The 27,132-nt window shown below is 35.2% G+C and overlaps 1 protein-coding gene across 4 annotated transcripts in view; it reads right to left on the reverse strand.

Moving 5' to 3' along the window:
* Positions 1-806: 806 nt before the first annotated feature.
* SMARCAD1 (SWI/SNF-related, matrix-associated actin-dependent regulator of chromatin, subfamily a, containing DEAD/H box 1) overlaps positions 807-27,132 on the reverse strand; it is a 77,286-nt gene continuing 50,960 nt past the window's right edge. For all 4 annotated transcript variants that reach the window (XM_047798568.1, XM_047798569.1, XM_047798570.1 and 1 more), the window contains 14 exons: positions 21,469-21,559; positions 18,939-19,038; positions 17,993-18,052; positions 17,809-17,884; positions 16,962-17,097; positions 16,326-16,463; positions 10,746-10,841; positions 10,538-10,655; positions 10,197-10,318; positions 8,720-8,908; positions 8,053-8,171; positions 7,110-7,292; positions 5,733-5,842; positions 807-2,153 (listed from right to left, as the gene is read on the reverse strand). In XM_047798568.1, the coding sequence (XP_047654524.1) occupies positions 2,092-2,153; positions 5,733-5,842; positions 7,110-7,292; positions 8,053-8,171; positions 8,720-8,908; positions 10,197-10,318; positions 10,538-10,655; positions 10,746-10,841; positions 16,326-16,463; positions 16,962-17,097; positions 17,809-17,884; positions 17,993-18,052; positions 18,939-19,038; positions 21,469-21,559 (1,600 nt within the window). In that variant the 3' untranslated portion in view covers positions 807-2,091. The remainder of the gene's footprint in view (positions 2,154-5,732; positions 5,843-7,109; positions 7,293-8,052; positions 8,172-8,719; positions 8,909-10,196; positions 10,319-10,537; positions 10,656-10,745; positions 10,842-16,325; positions 16,464-16,961; positions 17,098-17,808; positions 17,885-17,992; positions 18,053-18,938; positions 19,039-21,468; positions 21,560-27,132) is intronic.

A 27,132-nucleotide genomic window follows, 5' to 3' on the forward strand; every position in this document is an offset into this window, starting at 1 on the left:
CTCCGGATACTCCTACGTAACCACTATACAGTAACACCCACTAGGAACACTGTTGCTGTTTCAACATAGACATCTATTGGTACAAAGTTATAAGTCTATGCAGTAAGGAATACAGTTATAAAAATACTTATGTCTTCTTCAGTTGGCCAAGGTATTACTCCAACCACTGTGGCTTCATATGAACTCTTTACTGATAATGGATTAACATCAGTCCAATAAAGGGGCTAAGGAGAATACTCCCAAAGTAATAAGTTCCAACTTATTGAGAAAGAGACAATACTAAGCACACAATCTGTCAATGTTACGTATTTTTAAGGGTAAAGGAATGGAGTGTTAGATACTATTAAAAAGGGTATGAAAATACAACTTATGATCACAAATACTTTTATTAAGCCCAAAACATATAGACCATTACAGAACCCAACTACATTTCATTAAAGATAAAAATATAGATATAACAATAACAAAAGAAAGAGCCTATCACTGAAGATACATTAATACGGAAAAGTTATGAGAACTCCACTATGAAATTTTTGTAAGTTATTATTCTCAACAATTTAAGTGATTTGGATACTGTGATGCAGGAGGAGGTAGTAATACTGTCTGCAGACTTTCAGCCTATTATACTAAAATATACTGAGTATGTTCAATACACTTTCAAAATAAGTCTGAGTCATGAGTTTCAGTCTATAATATCTGAAGAATCACTATAAAGCTTCATTAGCTTTCTAGCTCGAGGATTATGTTACCCTAGAAACTCTGGAAGTTAGGATGTCTTGAAAGTATAATCTTCAATAATTAACACATTTTTGATTTATAAATAGGTTTATTTATAATGATATTTACATAATAAAACAAAACACATTAAACTCACAAGTTATACAAAGAAACCGATGTATAATAAAAACAGCAATATAGACTGACAGGCAAAATTTAAAGAAAGATTCAATAAAGAGTTAAGTATCAAGTAGACAACTTTACTTCTTCTAAATTTCACTTTGTCACCCACACTGAATTGGAATTGAACAATGGCTCTCTCCTCAGGAGGTCCTGTACTGGAAATTCTGGATACTGGTAAATTATATTTTGATAAGAATTTAAAGTTAATGACCTATTTCCATGCAGTACCTAATGCTGCCTTAGTATGAAGTCATATTCAGTTTGTTTTTAAGTGAAAGAGCCTGTTAATCTGTTGTGCCAGGCTAGAAAAATGTCACCAACATTTGGCTGTTGTGTAGAGATGTGGCAGGAATAAACTACTATTTAGAGAGTGAAGAGAAATGGAGCAGAAATGACTGGGCAACAATTTCAAGAGAAGCAAAAGCCAGGAGAGGGAAATCAATGAAAACATGCACAAGAATAGGCATAGTAATAAGCACGGTTAGTGCGGTTGGGAAATGAACAGAAGGAATTGATCCATGGAGCAGTATAAGGGCTTCTTTAGATACTATTCACTGGAAAACAACTTAGTGCCTAACCAAACAAATTTGTTTTAACAGAAGTACTTGTGAGGACCTGGGGGTGTTAGTATATGGAATGCCACCTTTAAATTCAGGTTGAGTTCTTGTTGACAGTGGTGAACATCTGCTTCAAATAGCAATAAAAATGAAAGCTTTATAATCTATACAGCTGCATTCTTTAACATAATAAAAAGGAACTTCAAATGAGACGCGCAAAAACAAAAACATAAGCATTGTCAAATAAGGCACATGTAAAAATCTACACACATTATCCAGTGAAAGACAATATATATATATATTTGGAGGTAGAAATAATTACAAAAATACTGACATTTCTAAAGCATTAGCGTATTTGTTACAAACAATCACCAACTAATCCCCATTCAGAAAACTGTTTTGTAAAATGATTATTCAACATCTTCAAGACTACATTATTTGTGGCTTTTTTTGAAATTTCACATGTGAGCGTCTGGAGAATTCAGTTAGTGGCAAAAAAGTTGTCCATACTATGAGAAATGTAATATGGAAATTATAAAAAGTTATAAATGTTCGTAAACCCCACGGTCATCATAATGTAAATGTCCTTGAGTGCACCAAGTTGATATTTCCTCTTCAGTTAGGAATTAATGATTCACAGGCCCATGGACGTTTTTAGTAATGTGGCTATATCTGCTGGCATACTCCCTTCATCACCTGCAGGTCAGAAAGTGGCGTTCAAAGTTTGATTAAAATATTTTATGAAATACGTTTTTTCTTTTTTCTTTTTTTTTTTAAATGGCCACATGCAAAGCATATGGAATTCCTGGGCCAGAGACTGAATCCGAGTGAGCTGCAACAGCTGCAGCAATGCCAGATCTTTTAACCTTCTGCTTTGGCTTGCGCCCACAACTCTGCAGTGACCTGAGCCATTGCAGTCAGATTCTTAGCCCACTGTACCACAGCAGGAACTCCTACTTTTTTTTTTTTTGTCTTTTTGCCTTTTCTAGGGCCGCTCCCGCGGCATATGGAGATTCCCAGGCTAGGGGTCTAATCGGAGCTGTAGCCACCGGCCTACGCCAGAGCCACAGCAACACAGGATCCTTAAACCACTGAGCAAGGCCAGGGATCGAACCCTCAACCTCATGGTTCCTAGTCAGATTCATTAACCACTGCGCCACGACGGGAACTCCAGGAACTCCTACTTTTTTTTTTTTGGCCACCTCCTGGCAGACACATGGAGTTCCCAAGCCAGGGATCAGATACGGGCTACAGCTGCAACCTGTGCTGCAGCTGCGGCAGTGCTGGATCCTTTAATCCACTGTCCTGGGTTTGGGATTGAACCTGTGTTCTGGCACTGCAGAGACACTGCTGATTGCTGTGCCACAGTGGGAACTCCACTGGTGAATTGTTAGGCATCTGACTCAGTGTCACTCCCTGTTAAAAAACCTTTCCAAATTCCTGTGTATTCGCATTGCCAGCACAGCAATCTACAGCTTCTCTCTGTGATTTGATACAGATTATATACAGATACAGAGGTACAGTTTGGGTCATATCCTATTCATACCACACAAAGTATTTACTCCTCAAATTCACTAAATAAAAACACTGTGTAACAAACTGAATAGAGAAAACAACAAAGACTCCAAAATCCAACCAAACCGAAATCATTTCACCCACACCCTTATTTTCAGTCTAAAGATACAATCTGTGTTTTTTAAAATTTCAATTAAACAAGACCCCAGTATCTAGACATTTATTCAAGTCTCTCTCTTCCTGTCACACATACATTGTAATCTAAACTTATGAGAATACTTATAGCTACTCTTCTCCTTTCTGTAAAATACATATGCACAGAAACACAAACCCCCATATACCCTCTCAGGGAAGTCACTGATATGCCTGCCTCCAAGCTCATCCAGACTGGGAAACAGCCTGTGAAATCAAATTTAACATCAAAGATGGAGTTCCCATCATGTCTCGGTGGAAACAAATCTAACTAGTATCCATGAGCAAGCAGGTTCAATCCCTGGCCTCGCTCAGTGGGTTAAGGATCTGGCATTGCCATGAGCTATGGTGTACGTCACAGACATAGCTCGGATCCCATGCTGCTGTGGCTGTGGTGTAGGTCAGTGGTTACAGCTCCAATTTGACCCTCTAGCCTGGGAACCTCCATATGCAGTGGGTTTGGCCCTAAAAAAGAAAAAAAAAAATCAAATAAAAAAGCAAGATGCAAAGACTGCATGTTAACTTGTATAAAAGGGAGAAAGAATACACATACTTATTTCTATTTGCATAAAATAACTTGTCACAAACTAAAAAAAAAAAACCAAAATCCTAATGTATCACCTTTACGGGAAAGAGGCTTTGGGTTTTATACCTTAGGAATTTTGAACTATGTGAATGTATTATCTTTTCCAAAAAAATACACATAAGTAAAAAAATGTAACTTTTAAAACTTTCAAAATTATTCCTTCAAGAAGATGGAGGGAACTGGTCAGAATAGCTATCATTAACAAGTCTACAAATAACACATGCTGGAGAGGGTGCAGAGAAAAGGGAATCCTCCCACACTGGTTGGTGAGAATGTAAACTGGTACGACCACTATGGAAAATAGTAGGGAGGTTCCTCAGAAAACTAAAAATAGAATTACTATATGATCCAGTAATCCCACTCTTGGGCATATATCTGGAAAAACTTTAATTCAAAAAGATACATGCACCTGTATGTTCATAGCAGCACTATTCACAATGGCCAAGACATGGAAACAAAATAAATGTCCACAGACAGATGACTGGATTAAGATGTGGTACAGATATACAATCAACAATACATATACGCTGTGTGTGACAATATATATACTCAGCCATAAAAAAAAAATGAAATAATGGCATCTGCAGCAACACAGATGCAACTAGAGATTCTCATACTAAAAGAAAGACAAGGACAAATACCATATGATATTATTTAAATGGGTCATCTAAAACATGGCACAAATGAACAGATCTACAAAACAGAAACAGACTCATAGACATTAAAAAAAAAAAAAAGACTTGTGGTTGCCAAGGGGGAAGCAGAAGGGAGTGGGATGTATGGGAGGTTTAGGCTTAGTAGATGCAAACTAGTACATTTAGAATGGATAAACAATTAGGTTCTACAGTACAAGAGGGATCTACATCCAATCCCCTGGGACCAAGATGGAATATAAGAAAACAACGTATGGGCGTTCCCGTTGTGGCAGCAGAAATGAATCCAACTAGGAATCATGAGGTTGCGGGTTCGATCCCTGGCCTTGCTTAGTGAGTTAAGGATCTGGCATTGCTATGAGCTGTGGTGTAGGTCGCAGATGAGGCTCAGATCTTGCGTTGCTGTGGCTGTGGTATAGGCTGGCAGCTCTATCTCTGCTTAGACCCCTAGCCTGGGAACCTCCATATGCCACAGGTGCAGCCCTAAAAAGCAAAAAAAAAGGAAACAATATATATAAATGTTATGACTGAGCTACTTTTCCCATATAGCAGAAAGTGACAGGTCAGGAGTTCCCATTGTGGCTCAGTGGTAACGAACCCAACTAGTACCCATAAAGACGTGGGTTTGATCCCTGGCCTCACTCAGTGGGTTAAGTATCAGGCGCTGCCATGAGCTGTGGTGTAGGTCACAGACACAGTCTGGATCTGGTATTACTGTGGCTGTGGTGTAGGTCACAGACACAGTTTGGATCTGGCATTACTGTGGCTGTGGTGTAGGCCAGCACCTGCAGCTCCAATTTGACCCCTAGCCTGGGAACTTTCATATGACACAGGTTTGGCCCAAAAAAGCAAAAACAAAAAGAAAAAAAAGAAAAAAAATTGACAAAACATTGTAAATCAACTATACTTCATTCAAGTTTTGAATGAATGCTTTTTACTGCACTCTAGTGCAATGGTTATTTGCTAGTCAAAATGAAATTAATATAAAAGAATTCTTAGTAAGTCATTGTTATGCCATGTACTTTAAATCTCTGGATTCCCAAATATTACTTATGAAGTAAATCATAAAATTATAGATGCAATTTTATTTCTGGGATGACTCATAGATAAGGGAAGGAAGAGACGGAGTTCTTCAGAATCGAAGTGTTTATATCAGTTCTGGCAAAATGATCATAGTCACGGCAGTACTTCTGAAGTAAGTATGCCTCTCTTCTCCCATGCTGTCCCGAAACTGCATGCCAATTAAGGCTTCAGATCATCTCTGTTAATCCCTTTGCTACTAATGTGATGGCTTTTCATACAAATAGTTTATGTTGACGAAAAACTTACCTTCATCTATTGTGGTCATATCTTGTTCTAGTTTCAATTTCTGTTGATTAATTTTTAGCATGGATTCTTCAATCGTCCCTTGGCTTATTAATTTTATAACTAGTACTTCTCTAAAAAAACATAAGATATGTCCATTGGTTACTTAATATAAAATCATTTGATATATATATACACTATATAAATAACCTTAGATTTCAATAAGAATCATTTAAAAATTGTATAACAGATATATCCATAAATTTAAATTCTTTCATTCAAACTTTTATTCGAGATTGGTATTTTCTGAGCACATCACTTTTAAACTTCCTTTCCTACCAATTCAAGATTATAGAAAAAGATATCTGTACTTTAAAAATCACTGGTAAAATGTATTACAATAAATAGTTCTGGGTTCAGGTAGGTATTCCATTTTAAAAAGGATCTTGCTTTGCTTTTCAGGTTACAAGAAATAACTTAGTACAAAAAGTAAGGAAGTACACTAAAGTATAAACGTTACACAGGAGGTTTTAGTTCCATAATAACTATTGATAAAATTATTTGGTTCATAAATGAATACATCAATGTCTTTTGCAAATATAGTAAAATACTCCATAAAAAAAACCAGTCTGCCATTTACATGTGAAAGTAGAGTTGAATTATCGACATTTTCACTTCTTCGTGTCCTGTGACCAATGTCTAAATTAACTTTCACCTAGGAGTTCCCATGGTGGCTCAGTGGTTAACGAATCTGACTAGGAACCATGAGGTTGTGGGTATGATCCTTGGCCTTGCTCAGCGGATTAAGGATCCACTCAGCGGATTAAGGATCCGGCGTTGCCATGAGCTGTGGTGTAGGTCACAGACGTGGCTTGGATCCTGCGTTGCTGTGGCTGTGGTGTAGGCCGGCAGCTATAGCTCCGATTAGACCCCTAGCCTGGGAACCTCCATCTGCCGCAGGTGTGGCCCTAGAAAAGACAAAAAAAAACAAAAAACCCTTCACCTAACTATCTGCAACTTGCAAAATCCAATTCCTATAGGGTAACAAGGTAGCAGTAGCATGAACATTACCAAGTCTATCTGGCTCTCACATGGTCTGACAAGCAAGCTTCTTCAAGTACTAATCTTTTTCAGAGGGGTTAGACCATTGATAAGACTTCATTTTCATTAGCTGCAGAACTATTTGGACTGGGGGTGGGAGGTTATTTTGTTTTAATTACTAGAATATTAATAGGTTACATGGTGGAGTTCATTCATATTTAACACTGTATAAAATAAGTGGGAGTCATGCTTTGCTGAAATATAAAAACTAAGGCAGGACATCTGACAGACCATATTCTAATATTTTATAAAAATTACACTGGCATTTGATTAAAAATAAAATTTCAACTGCAAACTTACTTTGTCTGGCCTACTCTATGGCATCTATCCTCTGCTTGTTTGTCATTGTAAGGATTACAGTCAATGTCATGAAGTATAACAACATTTGCCGAGGTCAAGTTTATTCCTAGGCCACCAGCTTTTGTTGACAGCAGAAACACAAAGATATCCATATCGGTATTAAACTCGTCAATTAGATGAATTCTATGAGACAAATTATATTAGGTTAAATCTCACAAAAAGCTACATAATTGAAACAGAAAACAATCACATCACATGGAAAATAAACCTGAAGATGTAAATACATGTTCTTGGCATTAAGAGTTATTTTTCCTGCAGCTATTTTATTGAAAAGAGCTATCTAATTCACCAACTTTTTTTCTGTACCATTTATCTAATTTTTACTTTTAACTATTGGGGTTTGATTAATTTCTACAGGACTAATCTGTCCTTTGTTTAATGATTTCTGGCTTTTCTAAATTTTGCACATGACTTTTCAATCTTTATCCTTCTCAGAATCTGTCCGCTGCAACTCACAGGCAATATACCCAATGAACTAAGAATCTCAAGATCAAACTATATTGATGGACTTTCATTAGCATGACTTTTCTTATTCTAATGCAGTTTTTTAAAAAATTATGGCTGATAAAATATACCAAAGATATAAAGCAGTTTAAATAACTAGAACAAGCATTCCTTTTTCTTTTCAAAGACAATCTTTTTAACTTTTGAGAATTAAAAAAACAAACCAAAACCCTCAAACTTAAAACAATTACCCTTAAAGTAAGCAATTCAGACCAAAAACTAAACCTTCATCTTATAGTAATGGATGATTTAAAGTAACCAAACATAAGACTCAAAGCAATACACCTCTACCAAATGCTCTATACATTTAAAATTCTAACAATCATTCCTTACTTGAAGGGTAAGGTGGAGAGATTTGCTGAAACGAAAGTATACCAACCTTTCAGAAATCTGAGTCTTTCCATCTAATCTGAGGTACCTATGCTGATGATGTTTTAAGAGAACCTCTAAGATATCCAGCATCATGGTAAATTGGCTAAATAATACGACTCTATCACCCTGTGGAAATACATACATTAATTAGAGACTTAAAATAAAATCCCAAGTATTTAATGAAAAACCGATTCTTTAATAAAAGTTAAGTAACCATAGCTAAGGTAAATTTGTTATTTCAGACTACATATAAATTATTTTTTAAACTTCAGACCTAAAATTGATTTTTAAGAATAATAACAGGAGTAGCTACAAAAAGTACTCTTTGGATTGTGATCTTACAAATTTAAGCTAGTGCACAAATAACAGAAATACTTTATTTTATAAAGTATCTTCAAAATATTAATTTTGATGCAATCATAGATTTTCGCCTACGAAATAATGACGATATTATTCTTCAAAAAAAATCAATATAGATCTATTCTGCTAACTTCTGTTAGATGGAGGAAAAGTAATCAGGGAAACACATGCCCAAATATAGCCCCCAAATCCTCAAAACACTAGTTTCTAGAAGAATGTAGAGCACAGGCTAAGCAAGTCAAATCATGCCAGAACTGTTTTAAAGAAATTTAACTAATTGGGAAAACATAAACAGCAGCATTTTTCATTAGTACCTTCTGTTTCAATTCTGACAATATGCATCCTAAAACTCGGAATTTTCCAGAATCTAAAATCAAGTCCATGTCTAACTGGAAGTTATTAATGTGTCGATACTGTTTGCAAAGTACATGTAATTCAAAGTCTGTCATAACCTCCATATCTTCAAAAATCAGGTCAGGGTTAGCCTCACAATGTGTGGGTTCCTTAAAACAAAGCAAAACAATATACACTTCAAAATGAGGATAACTTATAGTATGATCAGAAAAATCTAATTATTCATATCTGACATAGTATCTAAATCATAAAGTATTTTAATGCAACGGATTCAGCAAAGGAAACTGATACTCATTTTTTAGAAACAATAAAGGGGGGAAGTTGTTAGTGTTTTAGAAATAACATACTGAAATATTTATAGATGAAATAATGTCTAGAATTTGGTCCAAAATAATCTTGAGGAGGGTTCTAGGTGAAATAAGAGTAGTGTCATTCCAGAGGTAACTGAAGAAAATGACTGAAGGTTATAATGGGCAGAAAAGTTCATTATACAATTCTCTCTACTTTTACATACCTGATAGAAGTTTAATATAAAAACATTTATCTTTTTTACTTTTTTTTATAGGCTGCACCTGTTGCATACGGAAGTTCTGGGCTAGGGTCGAATAGGAGCTGCAGCTTCTAGACTCAACCACAGCCACACAGCATCCAAGCTGCATCTGTGACCTACACTACAGCTCATAGCAACACCAGATCCTTAATCTACTAAGTGAGGCCAGGGATCGAATCCACCTCCTCATGGATACCATGCCGGTTTGTTACTGCTGAGCCATGATGGGTGCTCCCAACATAAAAAATATTTTAAAAAGCAAATGGCTGCTTTAAACACAAGTATCTATTTGGAGAAAAAGCAGTAGGTGCTGAGGGAGAATGAGGCAAAAACAGAGTGATGGCTAAAACTAGAGACAAAACACAATAAAGAAATAAAATGAAGAAAACAAATGGAAAAAAATGACTCATATTGAGGACATAAAATCTGAGGGATCTTTCTGGTGAAAAATAAATAAAAGTAGAGCATTACAGAAGTCTAGACCAGGAGCTGGCAAACTTTCTCTGTAAAGGGCCATACAATAAATATTTTAGACTCTTGTAGGCTAAATTATCTGTTCTGCAACTACTGAACTCTGCCCTTGTATTGAGAAAGCAGTCACAGAAAACACAGAAACAAAAGGGTTCGGCTGTGTTTGAACAAAACTTTATTCGTAAAAACAGCCACTGTCATATTTGGCCCTAAGGTCATACCTGGACTGTCAGTCCTTCCTGGCTCTTATGTCACCTAAATTACTTTAAACTTTGTCTTAAAAATGTTTTTCTTAAACACATGGTTAAAGGGTTAATATGCTTATAGCTTCAATGGTCTGATTTTTAGACTAACAATGAGGCTCATGTTTAATTGTGTCCATAAAGATTAGCGCTAGCATAATATGGAATCCTTACCTTCAGCATAAGCTGAGACATTTCCTTGAGCTTTTCAGCTGTGTAATACTGACGATGTAATAAAGGGTGATTGGCCATTTTTCTCAATTGCATCATGACATTGCACATTTCTGTGTTTTTTTCTGTGATCCAAAAAGTACACATTAAAAAAAACAACAAACAAAAACAAACTGATAGCTGTTTGTTGAAATACATCTCAATGCAAACAAAAAGGTTTTAAAATTATTTCTTAAAATTTCAACTAACTTTTAAAAAACGAGCAAATCCCACCATCATATGATTAACAAATACAGCCCCAGTACAAGATATTTTTCACATAAAATTGTGAAATCAAGTTATACCCATGTTATTGATAGATTTTTTCAATCTGTTGAAAAGACCCAAATAGAGCTGCTCCTGCTTCTCAGACATTGCACACAACTCAATTTGATCTTTCTTGGGAGGTAGCTGCTTAAGAACCTGCAAAAGGAAAAAAGTTTAAGAAGATCATTCATATAAAGGAAAACAGGTAAAAAAATTCATAATCAAAAATATACAGGTAAGAGTTACCTCTTCTTTTACTCTTCTCAGAATAAACGGTTTTATAATTTGTTTTGCATGTGCTATTCTCTCCTTTTCATATATACTTTGCTCATCTGCTGATTTCTAAGGAAAATAAGAACATTATTTAAATTTTCATTTAAATGATCACAATAACAATAGTACACAACATGAAATACTGTGTAATATAGTTGGAGTTATTTGCCACAAAAATTCAATTCATTCCAGATGGAACTTTACACATGAATTCTGCACTATACTTCTTAAAGCTGCATATGTATTTTGATGTTTCATGACACATAATCATGCACTATGCAGAGGTAATGAAATTGAATTGCACTAGGATGGTGTTCAGAAGTAATTAACTGATGAGTCATTACTGATTATGGGGTAACTCCCTTAAAAAGTGTGTGCAGAGACAGGATTAAGAGGGTAGAGTAGAAGGACTGGAACTCACCTTCTCTCATAAAAGAAACAAAATTACAACCAACTGCTGAACAACCTTCAATCAAATAGACTGCAAACTATCAAAAAAGATATCCTACTCCAGGAGACAAAGAGGAGGCCACATCAAAATGGCAGAAGGAGCGATTACGTGACATGAGCAACCCCATACCCACCGGGTAGGCAGCCCACAAATTGGAAAGTGGAGGGAGAGTTCTGAGCCCTACATTAGGTTGCCATGCCTGAGGATCTGGCATTGGGAGAAGTAGCCCCTGGAGTATTTGGCATTAAGGGCCAGTGGGGCTTATGCACAAGAGCTCCACGGGACTGGGGAAAAGGGAGACCCTGTTCTTGAAAGGTGCACACAAGCTTTCATGTGCACTGGGTCCCAGGGCAAAGCAGACTCCATAGGAATCTGGGTCAGACCTGACTGCGATTCTTGGAAGATCTCCTGGGAAAATAGGGGGTGGCCATTGTTCGTTGTGGGGTAAGGATATCAAAGAGGAAATTTAAAAATACCGAGAAGCAAATGACAATAAAGAGACAACAATCCAAAACCTATGGGATGCAGCAACATTAGTTTATAGCAATACAAACCTACCTCAGCAAAAAGGTAGCCTATCTCAGAAAAAGCTCAAATAAACAACCTAACTTTATAGCTAAAGCCAACCAGAAAGAGAACAAACAAGACCTAAAGTCAGCAGAAGGAAAGAAATCATAAAGATTAGAGTAGAAATAAACGAAACAGGAATGAAGAGAACTATAGAAAAGATCAATGAAACTAAAAGCTGGTTCTTTGAAAAAAAAAAACAAAAACAAAAAACTAATACACTCTTAGCCAGACTCATCAAGAAAAAAAAAAAAAAAAAGAGAGAGAACAAAAATCAATAAAATTAGAAATGAAAAAGTAGATGTTACAGCAGTTATCACAGAAATACAAAGGATCATAGAGACTACTACAAGCAACTATATTCCAATAAAATGGACAACCTAGAAGAAATGGACAAATTCTTAAAAAGTACAATCTTCCAAGACTAAAACCAACATGAAATAGAAAAGATAAACAGACCAATCACAAGTACTGAAATTGAACTGTGATTAAAAAACTTCCAACAAACAAAAGTCCAGGACCAGAAGGCTTCACAGGAGAATTCTAGCAAACATTTAGAAAAGAGCTAACACCTATCCTTCTGAAACTAGTCCAAAAAAACTGCAGAGGAAGGAACACTCCCAAACTCATTCTTTGAGGCCACCATCACCCTGATGGCCAAAGAGACCACAAAAAAACAGACAAAGAGACCACAAAAAAAAGAAAATAACAGGCCAATTTCACTGATGAACACAGATGCAAAAATCCTCAACAAAACCCTAGCAAACCAAATCCAACAATACTAAAAGGACTGTACACCATGATCAAGTAGGATTTATCCCAAGGATGCAAGGATTTTTCAATATCGGTAAACCAATCAATGGGATACACCACATTAACAAACTGAAGAATAAAACCATATAATCTCAATAGATGCAGAAAAAGCTTTTGAGAACATCTAACACCCATTTCTGATAAAAACCCTCAAGAAAGTGGGCAGAGAGGGAATGTACCTCACCATAATAAAAGCCATATATGACAAACCCACAGGTAGCATCATTCTCAATGGTGAAAAGCTGAAAGAATTCCTGCTAAGTTCAGGAATAAGACAAGGATGTCTGCTCTTGCCACACTATTGACCACAGTTTTGGAAGTTCTAGCCACAGCAGTTAGAGAAGAAGAATAAATAAAAGGAATCCAAATTGGAAAGGAAGAAGTAAAACTATTACTGTTTGCAGATGACATGATACTATACCTAGAAAATCCTAAAGACACTACCAGAAAACTGTTAGAGCTTATCATTGAATTTGCTAAAGTTGCAGGATACAAAATTAATACGCAGGAATCGACTGCATTTCTATATGCTAACAACAAAAGACCACAAAGAGAAATTAGGGAAACAATCCCATTTACCATCATATCAAAAAGAATAAAATACCTAGGAATAAACCTACCTGAAGAGACAAAAGATCTGTACTCTGAAAACTATAAGATGTTGATAAAAGAAATCAAAGATGACACAAACAGATGGAAAGACATACCATGCTCTTGGATTGGAAGAATCAATATTGTCAAAATGACTATACTACCCAAGGCAATCCATAAATTCAATGCAATCTCTGTCAAATTACCATAGATTTTTTTTTACAAAATTAAAACAAAGTTTAGAGGCACAAAAGACCCAGAATAGCCAAAGACATCCTGAGAGGGAAAAATGGAGTTGGAGGAATCTGGCTCCCTGACTTCAGACTATACTATGAAGCTACAATCATCAAAACCATATGGTACTGACACAAAGACAGAAATATAAATCAGTGGAACAGGATAGAAAGCCCAGAATTAAACCCACACACCTACAGTCAACTAATCTATGACAAAGGAGGTGAGAATATACAATGGAGAAAAGACAGTCCCTTCAGGAGTGGTGCTAGGAAAACTGGACAGCTACATGTAAAAGAATGAAATCAGAACACTTCCTAACACCATACACAAAAATAAACTAAAAATGGATTAAAGACCTAGATATAAGACCAGATACTATAAAATTCTTAGAGGAAAAAAATAGGGCGAACACTCTCTGACATAAAGCACAGCAATATCTTCTCAGACCCACCTCCTAGAGTAATGACAATAAAAACAAAAATAAACAAATATGGCCTAATTAAACTTAAAAGTTTTTGCACAGCAAAGGAAACCCTAAACAAAATGAAAAGACAACCCCCATAATGGGAAAAAATATTGGCAAATGAAGCAACTGACAAGGGATTAATCTCCAAAATTTATGAACACCTCCTGCAGCTCATTACCAAAAAAACAAAACACCCCATCAAAAAATGGGCAGAAGATCTAAAAAGACCATTCTCTAAAGAAGACATAAAAATGGCCAAAAGGCACATGAAGAGGTGTTCAACATCACAAATTATTAGAGAAATGAAAATCAAAACTACTATGAGGTATCATCTTACTCCAGCCAGAATGGCCACCATCAAAAAGTCTACACACAGTAAAAGCTGTAGAGGGTGAGGCGATAAGGGAACCCTATTACACTGTTGGTGGGAATGTAAACTGGTGCAACCACTATGGAAAACAGCATGAAGACTCCTCAAAAAACTAAGAAGAGAATTACCATTTGATCCAGCAATCCCACTCCTGGGCATCTATCCAGAGAAAACCATGACTCAAAAAGATACATGTACTCCAATGTTCACTGCAGCATTATATTCAATAGCCAAGCCATGAAAGCAACCTAAATGTCCATCAACATAAGAGTGGATATAGATGTGGTACATATTCACAATGGAGTATTACTCATCCATAAAAAGGAATGATATAATGGCATTTGCAAGCAGCATGAATGGACCTAGAAATTTTCATGCTAAGTGAAGTTACTTAGACAGTGAGACAACATATACTATCACTGAGGTGTGGAATCTAAAAAAAAAGTATATAATGAACTTCTTTGCAGAACAGATACCGATTCACAGACCTTGAAAAACTTACAGTTGCTAAAGGAGACCAGTCGGGGGGTGGAGTCGGGGATGGGCTAGAGATTTGGAATGGAAATGCTATAAAATTGGGTTTTGATGATTGCTGTACAACTATAAATGTAATAAAATTCACTGAGTTAAAAAAACCCCAAAAAACGAAGAAGATCAACATTAAAAAAAAAGTATGTATTTAAGGGGGCAGGGGTGAAGAGGAAGACAGAAAGGTAGACAATCTGTATTTATTTGTGGAAAATGGTCCTAAAAGAAAGCTAGTGTAGGGATGCAAAAGATAAGGTCTAAAGAAATGGAAGTTTCCGGTCAAAAATCTGTTAATTTTGGAGAAGTGGAATTTTAAAATGTAAAGGACTCTTCTGTACTCTATGATCTGCTAGGCTGTCAAGTGGGAGGGAATAACCTTCTAGTGAAGGTTAGAAAGGCAGTTAGTTTGCAGTGGAAGATTATCATAGAAAATTCTTGCAAAATAAATTTAATTTGGGAGGGTGTGAGAATCTATATAAACACAGATCTATATAAACACAAAGAGTTTTTCAAGACTATGCTCTACTTTTTCTTTTTTTTTAATTTTTTAATTTTTTTGTCTTTTTGCCATTTCTTGGGCCGCTCCCGCGGCATATGGAGATTCCCAGGCTAGGGGTCTAATTGGAGCTGTAGCCGGCAGCCTACGCCAGAGCCACAGCGGGATCCGAGCCACGTCTGCAACCTACACCACAGCTCATGGCAACGCCGGATCGTTAACCCACTGAACAAGGGCAGGGATTGAACCCGCAACCTCGTGGTTCCTAGTCGGATTCATTAACCACTGCGCCTCGATGGGAACTCCTACTCTTTCTAAGCAACAGGGAGAAAATTAACCAGATATTCTCCTAAATAGGATTTCTTTACTGTGACTTTTGAAAATTGTTATTTTTTCGTATTTATGGAATTTTACTTCAAAACATATTCCCAGTTCTACCTTTAAAGAAATGCTGATCATTTACCTAATTTTAATAAAAAAAAAGTAATGATCAGACTTTTCAACATATTATATGAGTTATCCACCAAATTTTTTTTCTTCTCCTTTTCAGAGCCACACCTGCAGCATATGGAAGCTCCCAAGCTAGCAATCCAATAGGCGGTGCAGCAACTGGCCTCGGCCACCAGCACAGCCACAGCATTGCCAGATCTTGGACGTGTCTGCAACCTACACCACAGCTCACAGCAAGATCCTTAAACTCATATCCAGGGATTGAACCCATATCCTCATGGATAATAGTTGGGTTCATTACCAATGAGCCACAATAGGAACTCTGCTATTCACTAAAATTGTCATTCTTGAGAAAATTTGAATATTAAAAACCAGAACTTTTAAACAGTGACTGAAGAAGCCACTAATTTATTTTCCACTGTGTTTTGGTTGACTTCCCAACTCATCCAAATACAGGGATATCAACTACTTAAACCTACTTTGTAGTACACATACACCATGAAAACAAAAAAGATGAAATAGAAAAATTGTCCAGATAAAACACCAAGTAACATATTTGAGAGAAAATATGAATTTATGCTTACTGTCTTAGAAGAAAACATTCTTCGTATTTCACTGGTGCTACTACTAAACATGTGTGGCATAACAAAATTCAACAGTGACATGAGTTCTAAGAGATTATTCTGCACAGGTGTGCCTGTGAGCAGCAAACGGTTATTTGCCTGTGGACGAAGGTAAATTTTAGATTAGTTTTTTTTTTTTTTTTTAAGTCACATCCTTTTTGTTTATCCTCCTCAGTAAGGGAGAAAAAAATTTAGAACTGTTATTAGTAATGTAACATTCTATAGAGAAAGATAAGTAATTTAGAAAAATTACCATCTATTGCACTTTACAGAAGAATGTAAAACTAAAAGTCTCATTTTATAAGTAGGTACACTGTGTCCTAACATTACTTTTATGAGGTAATGAAAGAAGACAAATTATATCTAATATTCATAAAGCTTATCCCATAGAACAAAGGTTAGAGAACTGAAGCTCATGAACTAAGAAAAAGCAAAGAATGAATGACACAGGCTGAATGGCCCAAAAAGCATGAAATATTTACCTATCTGGTCATTTACAGGAAAAGACCACTGGTCTCTGTTATAAAATACTACATAAAATCAAACACATAGTATGAATTTTTCTAATTGGAAAAAATTTACAGAACATTCTCTTACATTAATTGTCATAAGGTGCTGGTAGCGGATAGAGCCCATATTCTTCAGCATATGGCCCTCATCAAAAATTGCGTAATTAAGTTTCAAGCGACGAAACAGACTACGATCATCGGAACTGCTGATTGCACAATTGTACCTGTCACCAAAAGAAAAAAACTATCTCTTAAGTTTGTATCTTTAAGAGCATGGATTCAAGTGAGACAATGTTTTATGAAATTATTTTTATTTATATATTTCTAATAGCCAGCACCTAACAGATACCACTAGACACAGCTGGCGCTCAAATAAACACTTGGTATACTATAGGCAATAATTAGGATGTACATGTAACCATGCTGCAAAAGCTGCAACATGTAGTTAAAGGACAATTTATACGTACAACTTCTAACATCTAAAAGCGGCCAATTTGGAAATAATTTATAAGTAATCTGCAATTGTTACATATTTTGCTTTATGAACTGCTATACTTTAAGAAATAGCAGAAAAAAGGACAGGAAACTCCAACATTTCTATTAAGAACATTATACTATTTTGTTAAACTAGTAAAGTGAATCCAAGTAGTTAACATCAGCTAAAGTATATGTGAAAATGGAGTCCATTTCATTAAGAAAAGATGAATTTTGAATTAATTCTTTTAATCACGACCTCCTGTTAACTAGCAAAAAACTGCAATTAGAGTATTATGCAACAAATTGAGAAATGCCTGAATCTTCATTACAACTCATTCCATGATTTTTGCTGCATAGTTCTTACCATTAACTTTCCTTCATTTTACTACTATTATTTTTTAAACACTTAAAAAGAAAAATTAGGTGGCTGCATAAATTTTTTTTTTGGCAATACTTACGTGGTCACAATTACATTGTATTCTTCGTATTTACTATGAATATTATATCTAATCTGTTTACGTTCTTCTTGAGAACCTAGAATTTTAAAAATGATACAAATATTGATTGTATTTATTGTACTTCACTGTGTATTAAGATTTTAAAGAAATTTCCAAAGTTCAAAGCATAATGACATATTCTTACCATAGTAACAGAGCACCTTTAAAGTGGGGCACCATAAATTAACTTCCCTTAACCAGTTATCTACGAAACAAAAGAGGTATTACTTACATCAGCTAGCTGCAACAGGGTATGTGTGTGTAGTGAAATGAATACTAAAATTTAACAAGTTCTACCCAGAAATTATTCTTTCATAAAATAATGCAAGATGATTTTTAAAAATCACATACTTCACAATTTTACTCCTGGTGATTAAAATGATTTTTAGATGGCATCAAAATGAAAAGCAGAGGGCCAACCACTATATTTACCAATGATTATTAATCTGTAATTTAAAGAGTAGTAGCTTTTTTTTTTTGGTTATGTGCATACACACCAAATGTTTAATTATAATTTTTTTCCTTTTTATGGTTGCACCAAGGCATATGGAAGTTCCCAGGCTAGAGATCAAATTGGATCTGCAGCTGCCAGCCTACACCACAGCCACACCAATACCAGATCAAAGCCATATCTTTGAGTTAATGCTGCAGCTTGCAGCAACGGTGGATCCCTAATCCACAGAGCGAGGCCAGGGATCAAACCCGAATCCTCATGGAGACTACATCGGTTTCTTAATCCACTGAGCCACAATGCGAACTCCTAATTTTAAATTTAAAAGCAGTAGTTTCTCTTAAATTAGTTACTAATTAAAATAATCTAAAAGTATTATGAAAACAAATGATTTCTCAAATGGCACTCGATCTATATTAATTTAAAGCTGAATAACTGATTTATCTTGAAGTTATTTTCTTTCAAAAGACTTCCAATACAATTAAACACATATGTATACATATAAACAAAGGCAAAGGAAAGGGTAAGGAATCACAGAAATTAATATTCACCTCCAAAAACTAAGAGATCACACACACACAGTTTTTCTCCTTATATAAACCACTACCAGTCAAGTACAGTTGTCGACAGTATTACAAACCTATAGTTGATGCCGGAACAACGATCAAATGAGGACCTTTATTACCCTCCTGATAGAGGTAGGCCAGGAAGGCAATGGCTTGAATAGTTTTTCCTAGGCCCTAAAATTAAAAATTTAAGAGACAATACATCAAATTTAAACCAAACAAAAAACCTAAATATTGGGAAAAATAATATCTCTGGTATTACTTATTTATGATTCCCTATAATGCAACAGAGAATTTCTACTACATTCGTAGTTCTCAATAACACATAATACAGATGATACTACAACTTAATTAAAAAAAATTTTTTTTTCCCGCCACACCTGTGGCATGCAGAAGTTCCCAGGCCAGGGATCGAACTTGAGCCACAGCAGTGACAATGCCAGATCCTTAACACCTAGGCCACCAGGGAACCCTCAGTACAATTTAATGAGTGGAATGTATCTAAACTGCTATTTAATATGTGATACACATTAATATGGAAGACTTCCACTTGCATGTAAAGGACATAATTCTGGTAACTGTTAATATAAAGAAAATACTTAATTCACGATGGATAGAGATGGTGTTTCAATGACTAATTGGAGTTGAGTATATCCCTCTATTACCCAGCAATTTTACGCCTAAAAATACATTCAAGAGACATGAGAGCATATGTCCACTAAAAGACTTGGGTAAGAATATTGATGGAAATAATAAAAATTGATGGAAATAATAAAAATTGCCATCAATAGAAGAATGGATAAACAAATTGTAGTGTAGAGTATTTATACTATGAACTACCACTCACCAATAAATGAAACCCAAACTACTGATACATGCAAGAATATAGATGAATCTTAGTAACTTTACTAAACACCAAATGAATCAGAAACCTTGATTTTACCCCCTGCCTCAAATTTACATGTTGAATCCCTAACCTCTAATAATGTTAAGATTTGGAGATAGAGCCTTTAAGGAGATTAGTAAAGTTAAATAGGGTCATAAGGGTGAGGACCCAATCACTGTTTTAAAAGAAGAGAAAGAGACACTAACGATGTTTACGCATAGAGAAAAAGCCATGTGAGGACACTCAAGGCAGCATCTGCAAGCCAAAGAGCAGCCTCAGGAGAGCTCAAACCTGCCAACACCTTGATTTTAGACTTCCAGCCTCCCCAACTGTGAGAAATACATTTCTCTTCAAGTTATTTTGTCTTTAGTATTATGTTACAGCAGCCCTAGCAGACACTAACTTATTGATCATAAATATTGTACTTTACAGGTTATAAACACAGTTTCACACAATATACCTCATTTGATACCAAATATAATCTTAATGTACAAGAATTACTTGTTTTATTAATATTGATTCTGATGAGACTGGGTCATTTGGCAAGGATAAGACAGCCCATGAAAGGCACAGTTGGGACCCAAAACCCCGATTTGATTCCCAAATTCAGTTTCCACAATGGTACTGTTCTATATTTGATACGTATTTTCTAACCTTTTTTTCCGGTTGCACCCATGAGGTGCAGGAGTTCCTGGGCCAGGCATCAGACTGCACCACAGCAGCAAGGTGAGTCATGGCAGTGACAATGGGATCCTTAACCCACTGCATCACCAAGGAACTCTAACTTCTAACTATTTTGAAATCCTATATATACATTATTCACTTTTCCATAAGATAAAGAGCATCTTTGTTTTAATGACAGCATGACCAACGGGTGGGAATTATCTTAAAATACTAAAGATTATTTTACTAGAAGCCAACTAGCGAACAAAGATGATTATCTTTGTTGATTTTTATTTTGGAAATCTAATACACAATGAATACATATGCATTCAATAATATGTAATATGTATATGTATAAATAAATTTTCTCCACTGAAGAAAATTCATTTTTAATAAACACTTTTTAAAAAGTATAGCTGGAGGAAGGAAGGAAAAGGTTAGATTAATGGTCACATTTCTACATGACAATACCTGGACTTCTGGGCTGTAATGAACTTTCTAAGCTTAGCTTCAAGTAAAATGTGATTTGGAAAAGAAGAGAAACTCAGAGACATCTAATAAATGTAAAATGGCTGAAATGATGGTAATGATAAATGAATGTATAAGTACCGACAAGGACAAATATCTACGGTGGATTTCAAAGGTACCAAAAGAAAACCACATACAGTAAAATCTCATTTAGTATAACATATATATGCATACACACACTTGCAGAAGAAAATAATCTGGAAAAACACACACCAAAATTGTACTTATTTTAAGGCTGTACAATTATGGGTGATTTTGTTTTCTTTATATTTTTATCAACATCTAATTTTCAAAACATGTATCTTTATTAATTTGATGATGAGAAAGACAAATCCTGTTTTCATTTCTGAGGGAGAAGTAAGGAGGTTTGATCTAAGATAAAAAATAGAAAACAGTGAGAAGTGAGAGGAGTTATAAGACACTTCGGTAGGAGCACTAAACTAATAAGGACAAGGGGAATTTTCATTTTTTAAATAACAGAAAGGGTGCCTTTTAATGATAAATCCTAGAAATAGAGGACTGCTTACCATTTCATCTGCCAAAATGCCATTAAGTCCATGTTTATGTACCAATGCCAGCCAATTCAAACCAACCTTCTGATAGGGCTTGAGTGACAAACTGGTAAAGAGAAAGTTACCAAATGTTATAGATTTATACTTCTATGAGTTTGTCTACTAGGTTTCTGGGAAAAGGTTTATTAGGTTTACAATCACACCAAAGCTAAAGTAGCTAGGTCTAGTCTTACCTTTGAACATACTGTTGAAAGCTACTTATATTTACTTAAGAAAATGAACCCAGAACATAACACATTTTTAAAAATCTCAAACTTTATTTTGTACTGGTTGATTTACTTCTGGCACTAAGAATTAAAAAATATTTTCATATTCAGTCATAATGTAATGCTACCAAATTAATTCCATAAATGATTAGAATATTAACTATAACATTATTACTAAGCTAATATTTATACTAAAAAATTATACTGTACTAATTTGAATATCAGCATACCAAGAACTTGAAGTATTAAAACAAAAACGTAAGTGTAATTTGCTACTTTGCTTGAATGATTTAATAAATAAATAAACACTTTACAAATGAATGCCAATCACATCTAATGTCATTGGTATGTATAATTCCGGAGCATGTATACATGTGCATGTTTATGTTTGAACTATGTGACATGTAAATTTGCTAGGCATGGATAAGTTCCAGTGAGTCAAAAGCAGCAGGTAAGTGTCAAAAATCTTATTTAACCTGTAAACACATAAACAAACTAATCCCTGGGAGTAACTTGCTTGGAAGATAACATGGAAGGGTCATAATAGACAGAAAACAACAATTTTTCTGAAAGTTCAAGTGGTTAAAAACGAGTATCACATTAACTATACACCAATAAAACTTTTAAAAAATGAATAGCACTTATTTACTGAACATCTATTATATTCAGATATACAAAGGTATCATTTTCAAGAATCACCTCAGTCTTCTAATATTCAATATAGGTGGCTATTATTATAATTTTAACAGATGAAAAAACCTAAGGCTCAATAATCTCCCTGAAGTTGCATAGCTACAAAGTCTTATGCCTAAGATTTTAACAGTCTATCTCATTCAAAAGCTTATTTTTATACTCACTAGAACAGGATATGCCCCATATTAACATGAAAACCTAGGACAAGGCCATGCTTCCCACTCTCCAGCTTTTATTCTATCCCCTTAATTTCCTGTTATATATATCCTATCTGCACATGGGCAAAGGGTCTGGAAATAGCTATGGGTATGATAAAATGGTTAAGAGGTCAAATTCTGAAATTAAGAAAAGGGGTCAAAGAGGTGGAGGAGAAAGATATCCATCCTAAATCAGAATCTACTTTTCAACTATAGGATGTGAAATCTGTAAAACATTTCTCATTTGAAAAAAATTACAAGTATAGGCAGGAAAAATCAGCAGTATTATAGAAGTCTTTACAGTTCATTTTAAAAATGTCTTAGCCTTCTTGGCCAGTACTATTTCTATGCTATGACAAAAATAATAATAAATAGAACATATTTCATAGATTAATTTTCAGATCCAAATAAACTAGTATACTGGTGGTGAGAGTAAATGCTAACATTGGAATTCTAGAACTCTGCTATGGGCTACACATGCATTATTATTATATTTAACCTCCATTAAAAAGCAGAAAATATTATCATCACCCTCATTTATAGATGAGAAGTGCTCTGAGATTCTGAGAGGCTAAGTAACATGCCCTAGGTCACAGCTAACCAAATCCATGCCTGCAGTGGCACGAAGCAGGATTCAATCCCGGTCTGATCCAGAGCTCAGCCCTTAATCAATAAACAGGAAACATGGAAAGATTCTCTCTTTCTGACCCACCCACTCCATGGTTAAACTTTCTATTTTAAAATAGAATTCTCCGTATTTTTGGAGTCCTTCCTAATGCCTTAGTCATCCCCTACACATTAAGGTTCACCTTCCATGAAAATGACAAAACATGATAAGGCAGGCATATTATATCACTTATAAATGCATCCAAGAGCCAATATGCTATTCCAATGTAAAACTATCACAAATAGAGAAGAAATATTCTTAAAAAGAAAATACTGAATTTCTATATCACCAACACATGTTGAGAAACAAGTCTAACTATTAAAATATTCTTCACTATACATAAAATTCTAAAGAGTGACGAGGAAATCCTGAGAAGTATCTACTACACTGAATTTTTCACTGAATTCAAATTGTTTCATCCACATTCAAAAAGCAGCTGTTCTGTCAGGACATTAAATAACCTTTGTTACACTGAAATATTTATTTTAAATATCTGTGTGTGTGTGTGTGTGTGTGTGTGTGTGTGTGTGCTCTTCTGCTAGATTTATCTAAATTACAAGTTACTTTCTGTTGTTTAGTATCATAATACTACTGCCCGTAACATATTCTTCTTTTGGAATGCACAAGGATCAGTAAAAACGCAGTTTTGCAAATACCTTTCTAATTCACTTGTTAAGACAAACTTTTAAAACAGGGCAGCTATCTTCTTCTAGCAGGTTCTAATATTTAGATGCTATACAATCATACTTTCCATTAATTCTGACATCCTATAGTTTTCTAAAAATTTTCCTGACTGCATATGAACACTAGCCTCTAGTTTACAGATAAGAATTAACTTGCTCAGTGTCATCCAAAAGCTAAGTAATCTCTTTTCAATAGGGGACTATATATTTTTTTTTTTTTGCTTTCTAGGGCCACACTTGTGGCATGTGGAGGTTCCCAGGCTAGGGGTTGAATTGGAGCCATAGCTGCCAGCCTACACAACCACAGCAACGCCAGATCTGAGGCACGTCTGTGACCTACACCAGAGCTCACAGCAACACCCGATCCTTAACCCACTGAGCGAGGCCAAGGATCGAACCCACAACTTCATGGTTCCTAGTCAGATGCATTTCCACTGTGCCACAATGGGAACTCCTATAAATATCTTTAAATTAAAGGTTTTCTTACTTCCCAATAAGAAAAAAAAAAAAAAAAACTTTTAAGATTTTCTGAAGCCATGAAAGAAAATGTGGCAGCATGTTATTTTTAACTTAACCTATTTTGTTAGGGGAAAAAAGAAATCCTTCCAGTTACTATAATTTCTTCTCAGTGGAAAAATTAAACAGGGTTTAAATTTCCTGTCAGAGAACTAGTAGCAAAATCATTTTGGAAGGTGAGAAAGGCCTGAAATAGAAAAGTGGAGAATGTACAGTGTGCTAAATTTAAGTTTAAAATGTAGAAATAGGAGTTCCCATTGTAGCTTTGCAGAAATGAATTTGACTATCATCCATGAAGGCGCAGGTTCCATCCTTGGCCCCGCTCAGTGGGTTAAAGATCCAGCATTGCCACGAGCTGTGGTGTAGGTCACAGACACGGGTCGGATCCTGCGTTGCTGCGGCTGTGGTGTAGGCTGGCAGCTACAGCTCCAACTGGACTCATAGCCTGAGAATTTTCATATGCAACAGGTGCGTCCCTAAAAAAAAGAAAAAAAAGAAAAAAAATTTAATTAAATAAAATGTAGAAATGGAGTTCCCGTCGTGGCACAGTGGTTAACGAATCTGACTAGAAACCATGAGGTTGCGAGTTCAACCCTTGGCCTTGCTCAGGGGGTTAAGGATCGGGCATTGCCATGAGCTGTGGTGTAGGTCGAAGACGTGGCTCAGATCCTGAACTGCAGTGGCTCTGGTATAGGCTGGCAGCTACAGCTCCGATTAGACTGCTAGCCTGGGAACCTCCATATACCATGGATGCAGCCCTAGAAAGGGCAAAAAGACAAATAAAATAAAATGCAGAAATAAGAGGGATAGAGAATCTTTTTGAAGGAGTTCATATGAAACAGGTCAGGGGTGCTAGCTGACTAAAAATTTATGTCCTTTAAGTATGACATGACTGCTGTAAACCGTACCACAATAATAGTTTGTACTAATAGTAGCATCTAAACTATTAAAATATATACATCACAGTTCTGTGAATTAGTTAAATCACACCTGCGATACTGATTTGCATTCATATCACTGTCAAAGGGTTCACAGCAACTGTTTAGGAACAGGATACAGAACCACCCTGTCAAGTTGAGGATGAGCAAGATCAGAAGAACCATGGCAGGTTTAGCCCAGAAAAAGGCAGGATGTGCACAATTATTATTTTATACTAAACATGTGGCAAATCTTTTCAGTTAAAACAGTTTAGAGCTGATAAATTTCAGATAAATTGCTAATGCCCAAATGACAGCTATATCTAAGATAGGAATAAAACAGGAGAAATAATTATTTTTTCTTTTCCCTCACTGTATTATATTTTAACTTTAGCTAATTTTAGTTTTGACATTTTAAAATAAAGTTTATGAATGTAAGAGTTTTGAGATACACGTGGGAATTTTTTTTCCCTTTCAAAGATTTATTTTTAACACAGTATGTATGCATTTATCTCTAAAAGGCTATTTTTCTTCTTATAATTCTTAAAAACTTCTACTAAGAAAACAGTTAATATATTTTGCTTCAAAATAAACTATATATAACAAAGAATTTGTTCTGTTAAGCAAAAACATAACAGCTTATTCATCAGGATAGTTTAACATTTTCCTCTGTATTAATAAATCCTTTCCCAAGGCAAGGAAAGTACTTTAAATGTTTCTATACTAAGCAGCCATTATGCTTGGCCAGTATATCAAATAAAAATGTACAAATTGCTTGTGTGACTTACTTTGGCTAAAAACAAAAACCAAGACAACAAATTTCACCCCCTAAAAGTACATTTAAATAGACTCTAAAGAGACTATTCTACATAAGTTTTCAGAAGCTGTACTTCGGACTAGATCCCATAAGAACCTTAAAAAAAAAAAAAAAAACCAATATATTTTTCTCATCTGTTAAATAGTTCATTAAAAAAAAAACAAAAAAAAACCTCAGTCTAATGGAAAAGGATAGTTTTATTACCTGATCACACTAGTTACAAGTAACAGGAATTTGTGGATGTGGGTTTAAGAGAGAAATTTTTTAAGTGATGCAATAAAGCACTTGATTTTTTAAAATCCAAATTATGATAAAGTAGACTCAACTGGGTAAGCCTTGTAGAGTGAAGAACTCCCCATATCCAATGCTGTAGAACAAGAAGGAGCAGCTCCAACTACACTTTTAGGAGATGAATTTGCTGACATGGTCATAGTTCTTTCTATGCAACACAGAAAAGAGCTTCTTTGTGGGAACTGCATCACGTTTCCCTACACCATCCCATAGCACCCTAGAAGGGCACAGAAAAGATTGTAACTTACTATGAAAGGCCAGTAACCATATCCTGATTTTTTTCATATCTTGAATTTTAACTAATCAATGATCAGCAAATATGCTTTGATCATTAACTTAGAAAAATAAGTATATAAAGTATATAAAGTCACCAACTAAGGTAATTAATTTTAATGAGACCCTAATGCTGCTAATTTTATTAAATACCTATCAGAAATAATCTGAACAAAAATAACCCATTTGAAAAACACTGCAGAGTATGGATATACTAGATTTCATTCAAATTAGTCTCTCTGATTTTAGAAACTTCGATTGTTTGCATGTTTTTGCCTCTATATGTATTACCATAGTAAACGATTTTTTTTTTTTTTTCCCCTGCACCTGTGGCACATGGAAGTTCCTGGGCCAGGGAT

Source organism: Phacochoerus africanus, chromosome 10 (genome assembly GCF_016906955.1).
Source record: "Phacochoerus africanus isolate WHEZ1 chromosome 10, ROS_Pafr_v1, whole genome shotgun sequence".
Lineage (NCBI taxonomy): Eukaryota > Metazoa > Chordata > Mammalia > Artiodactyla > Suidae > Phacochoerus > Phacochoerus africanus.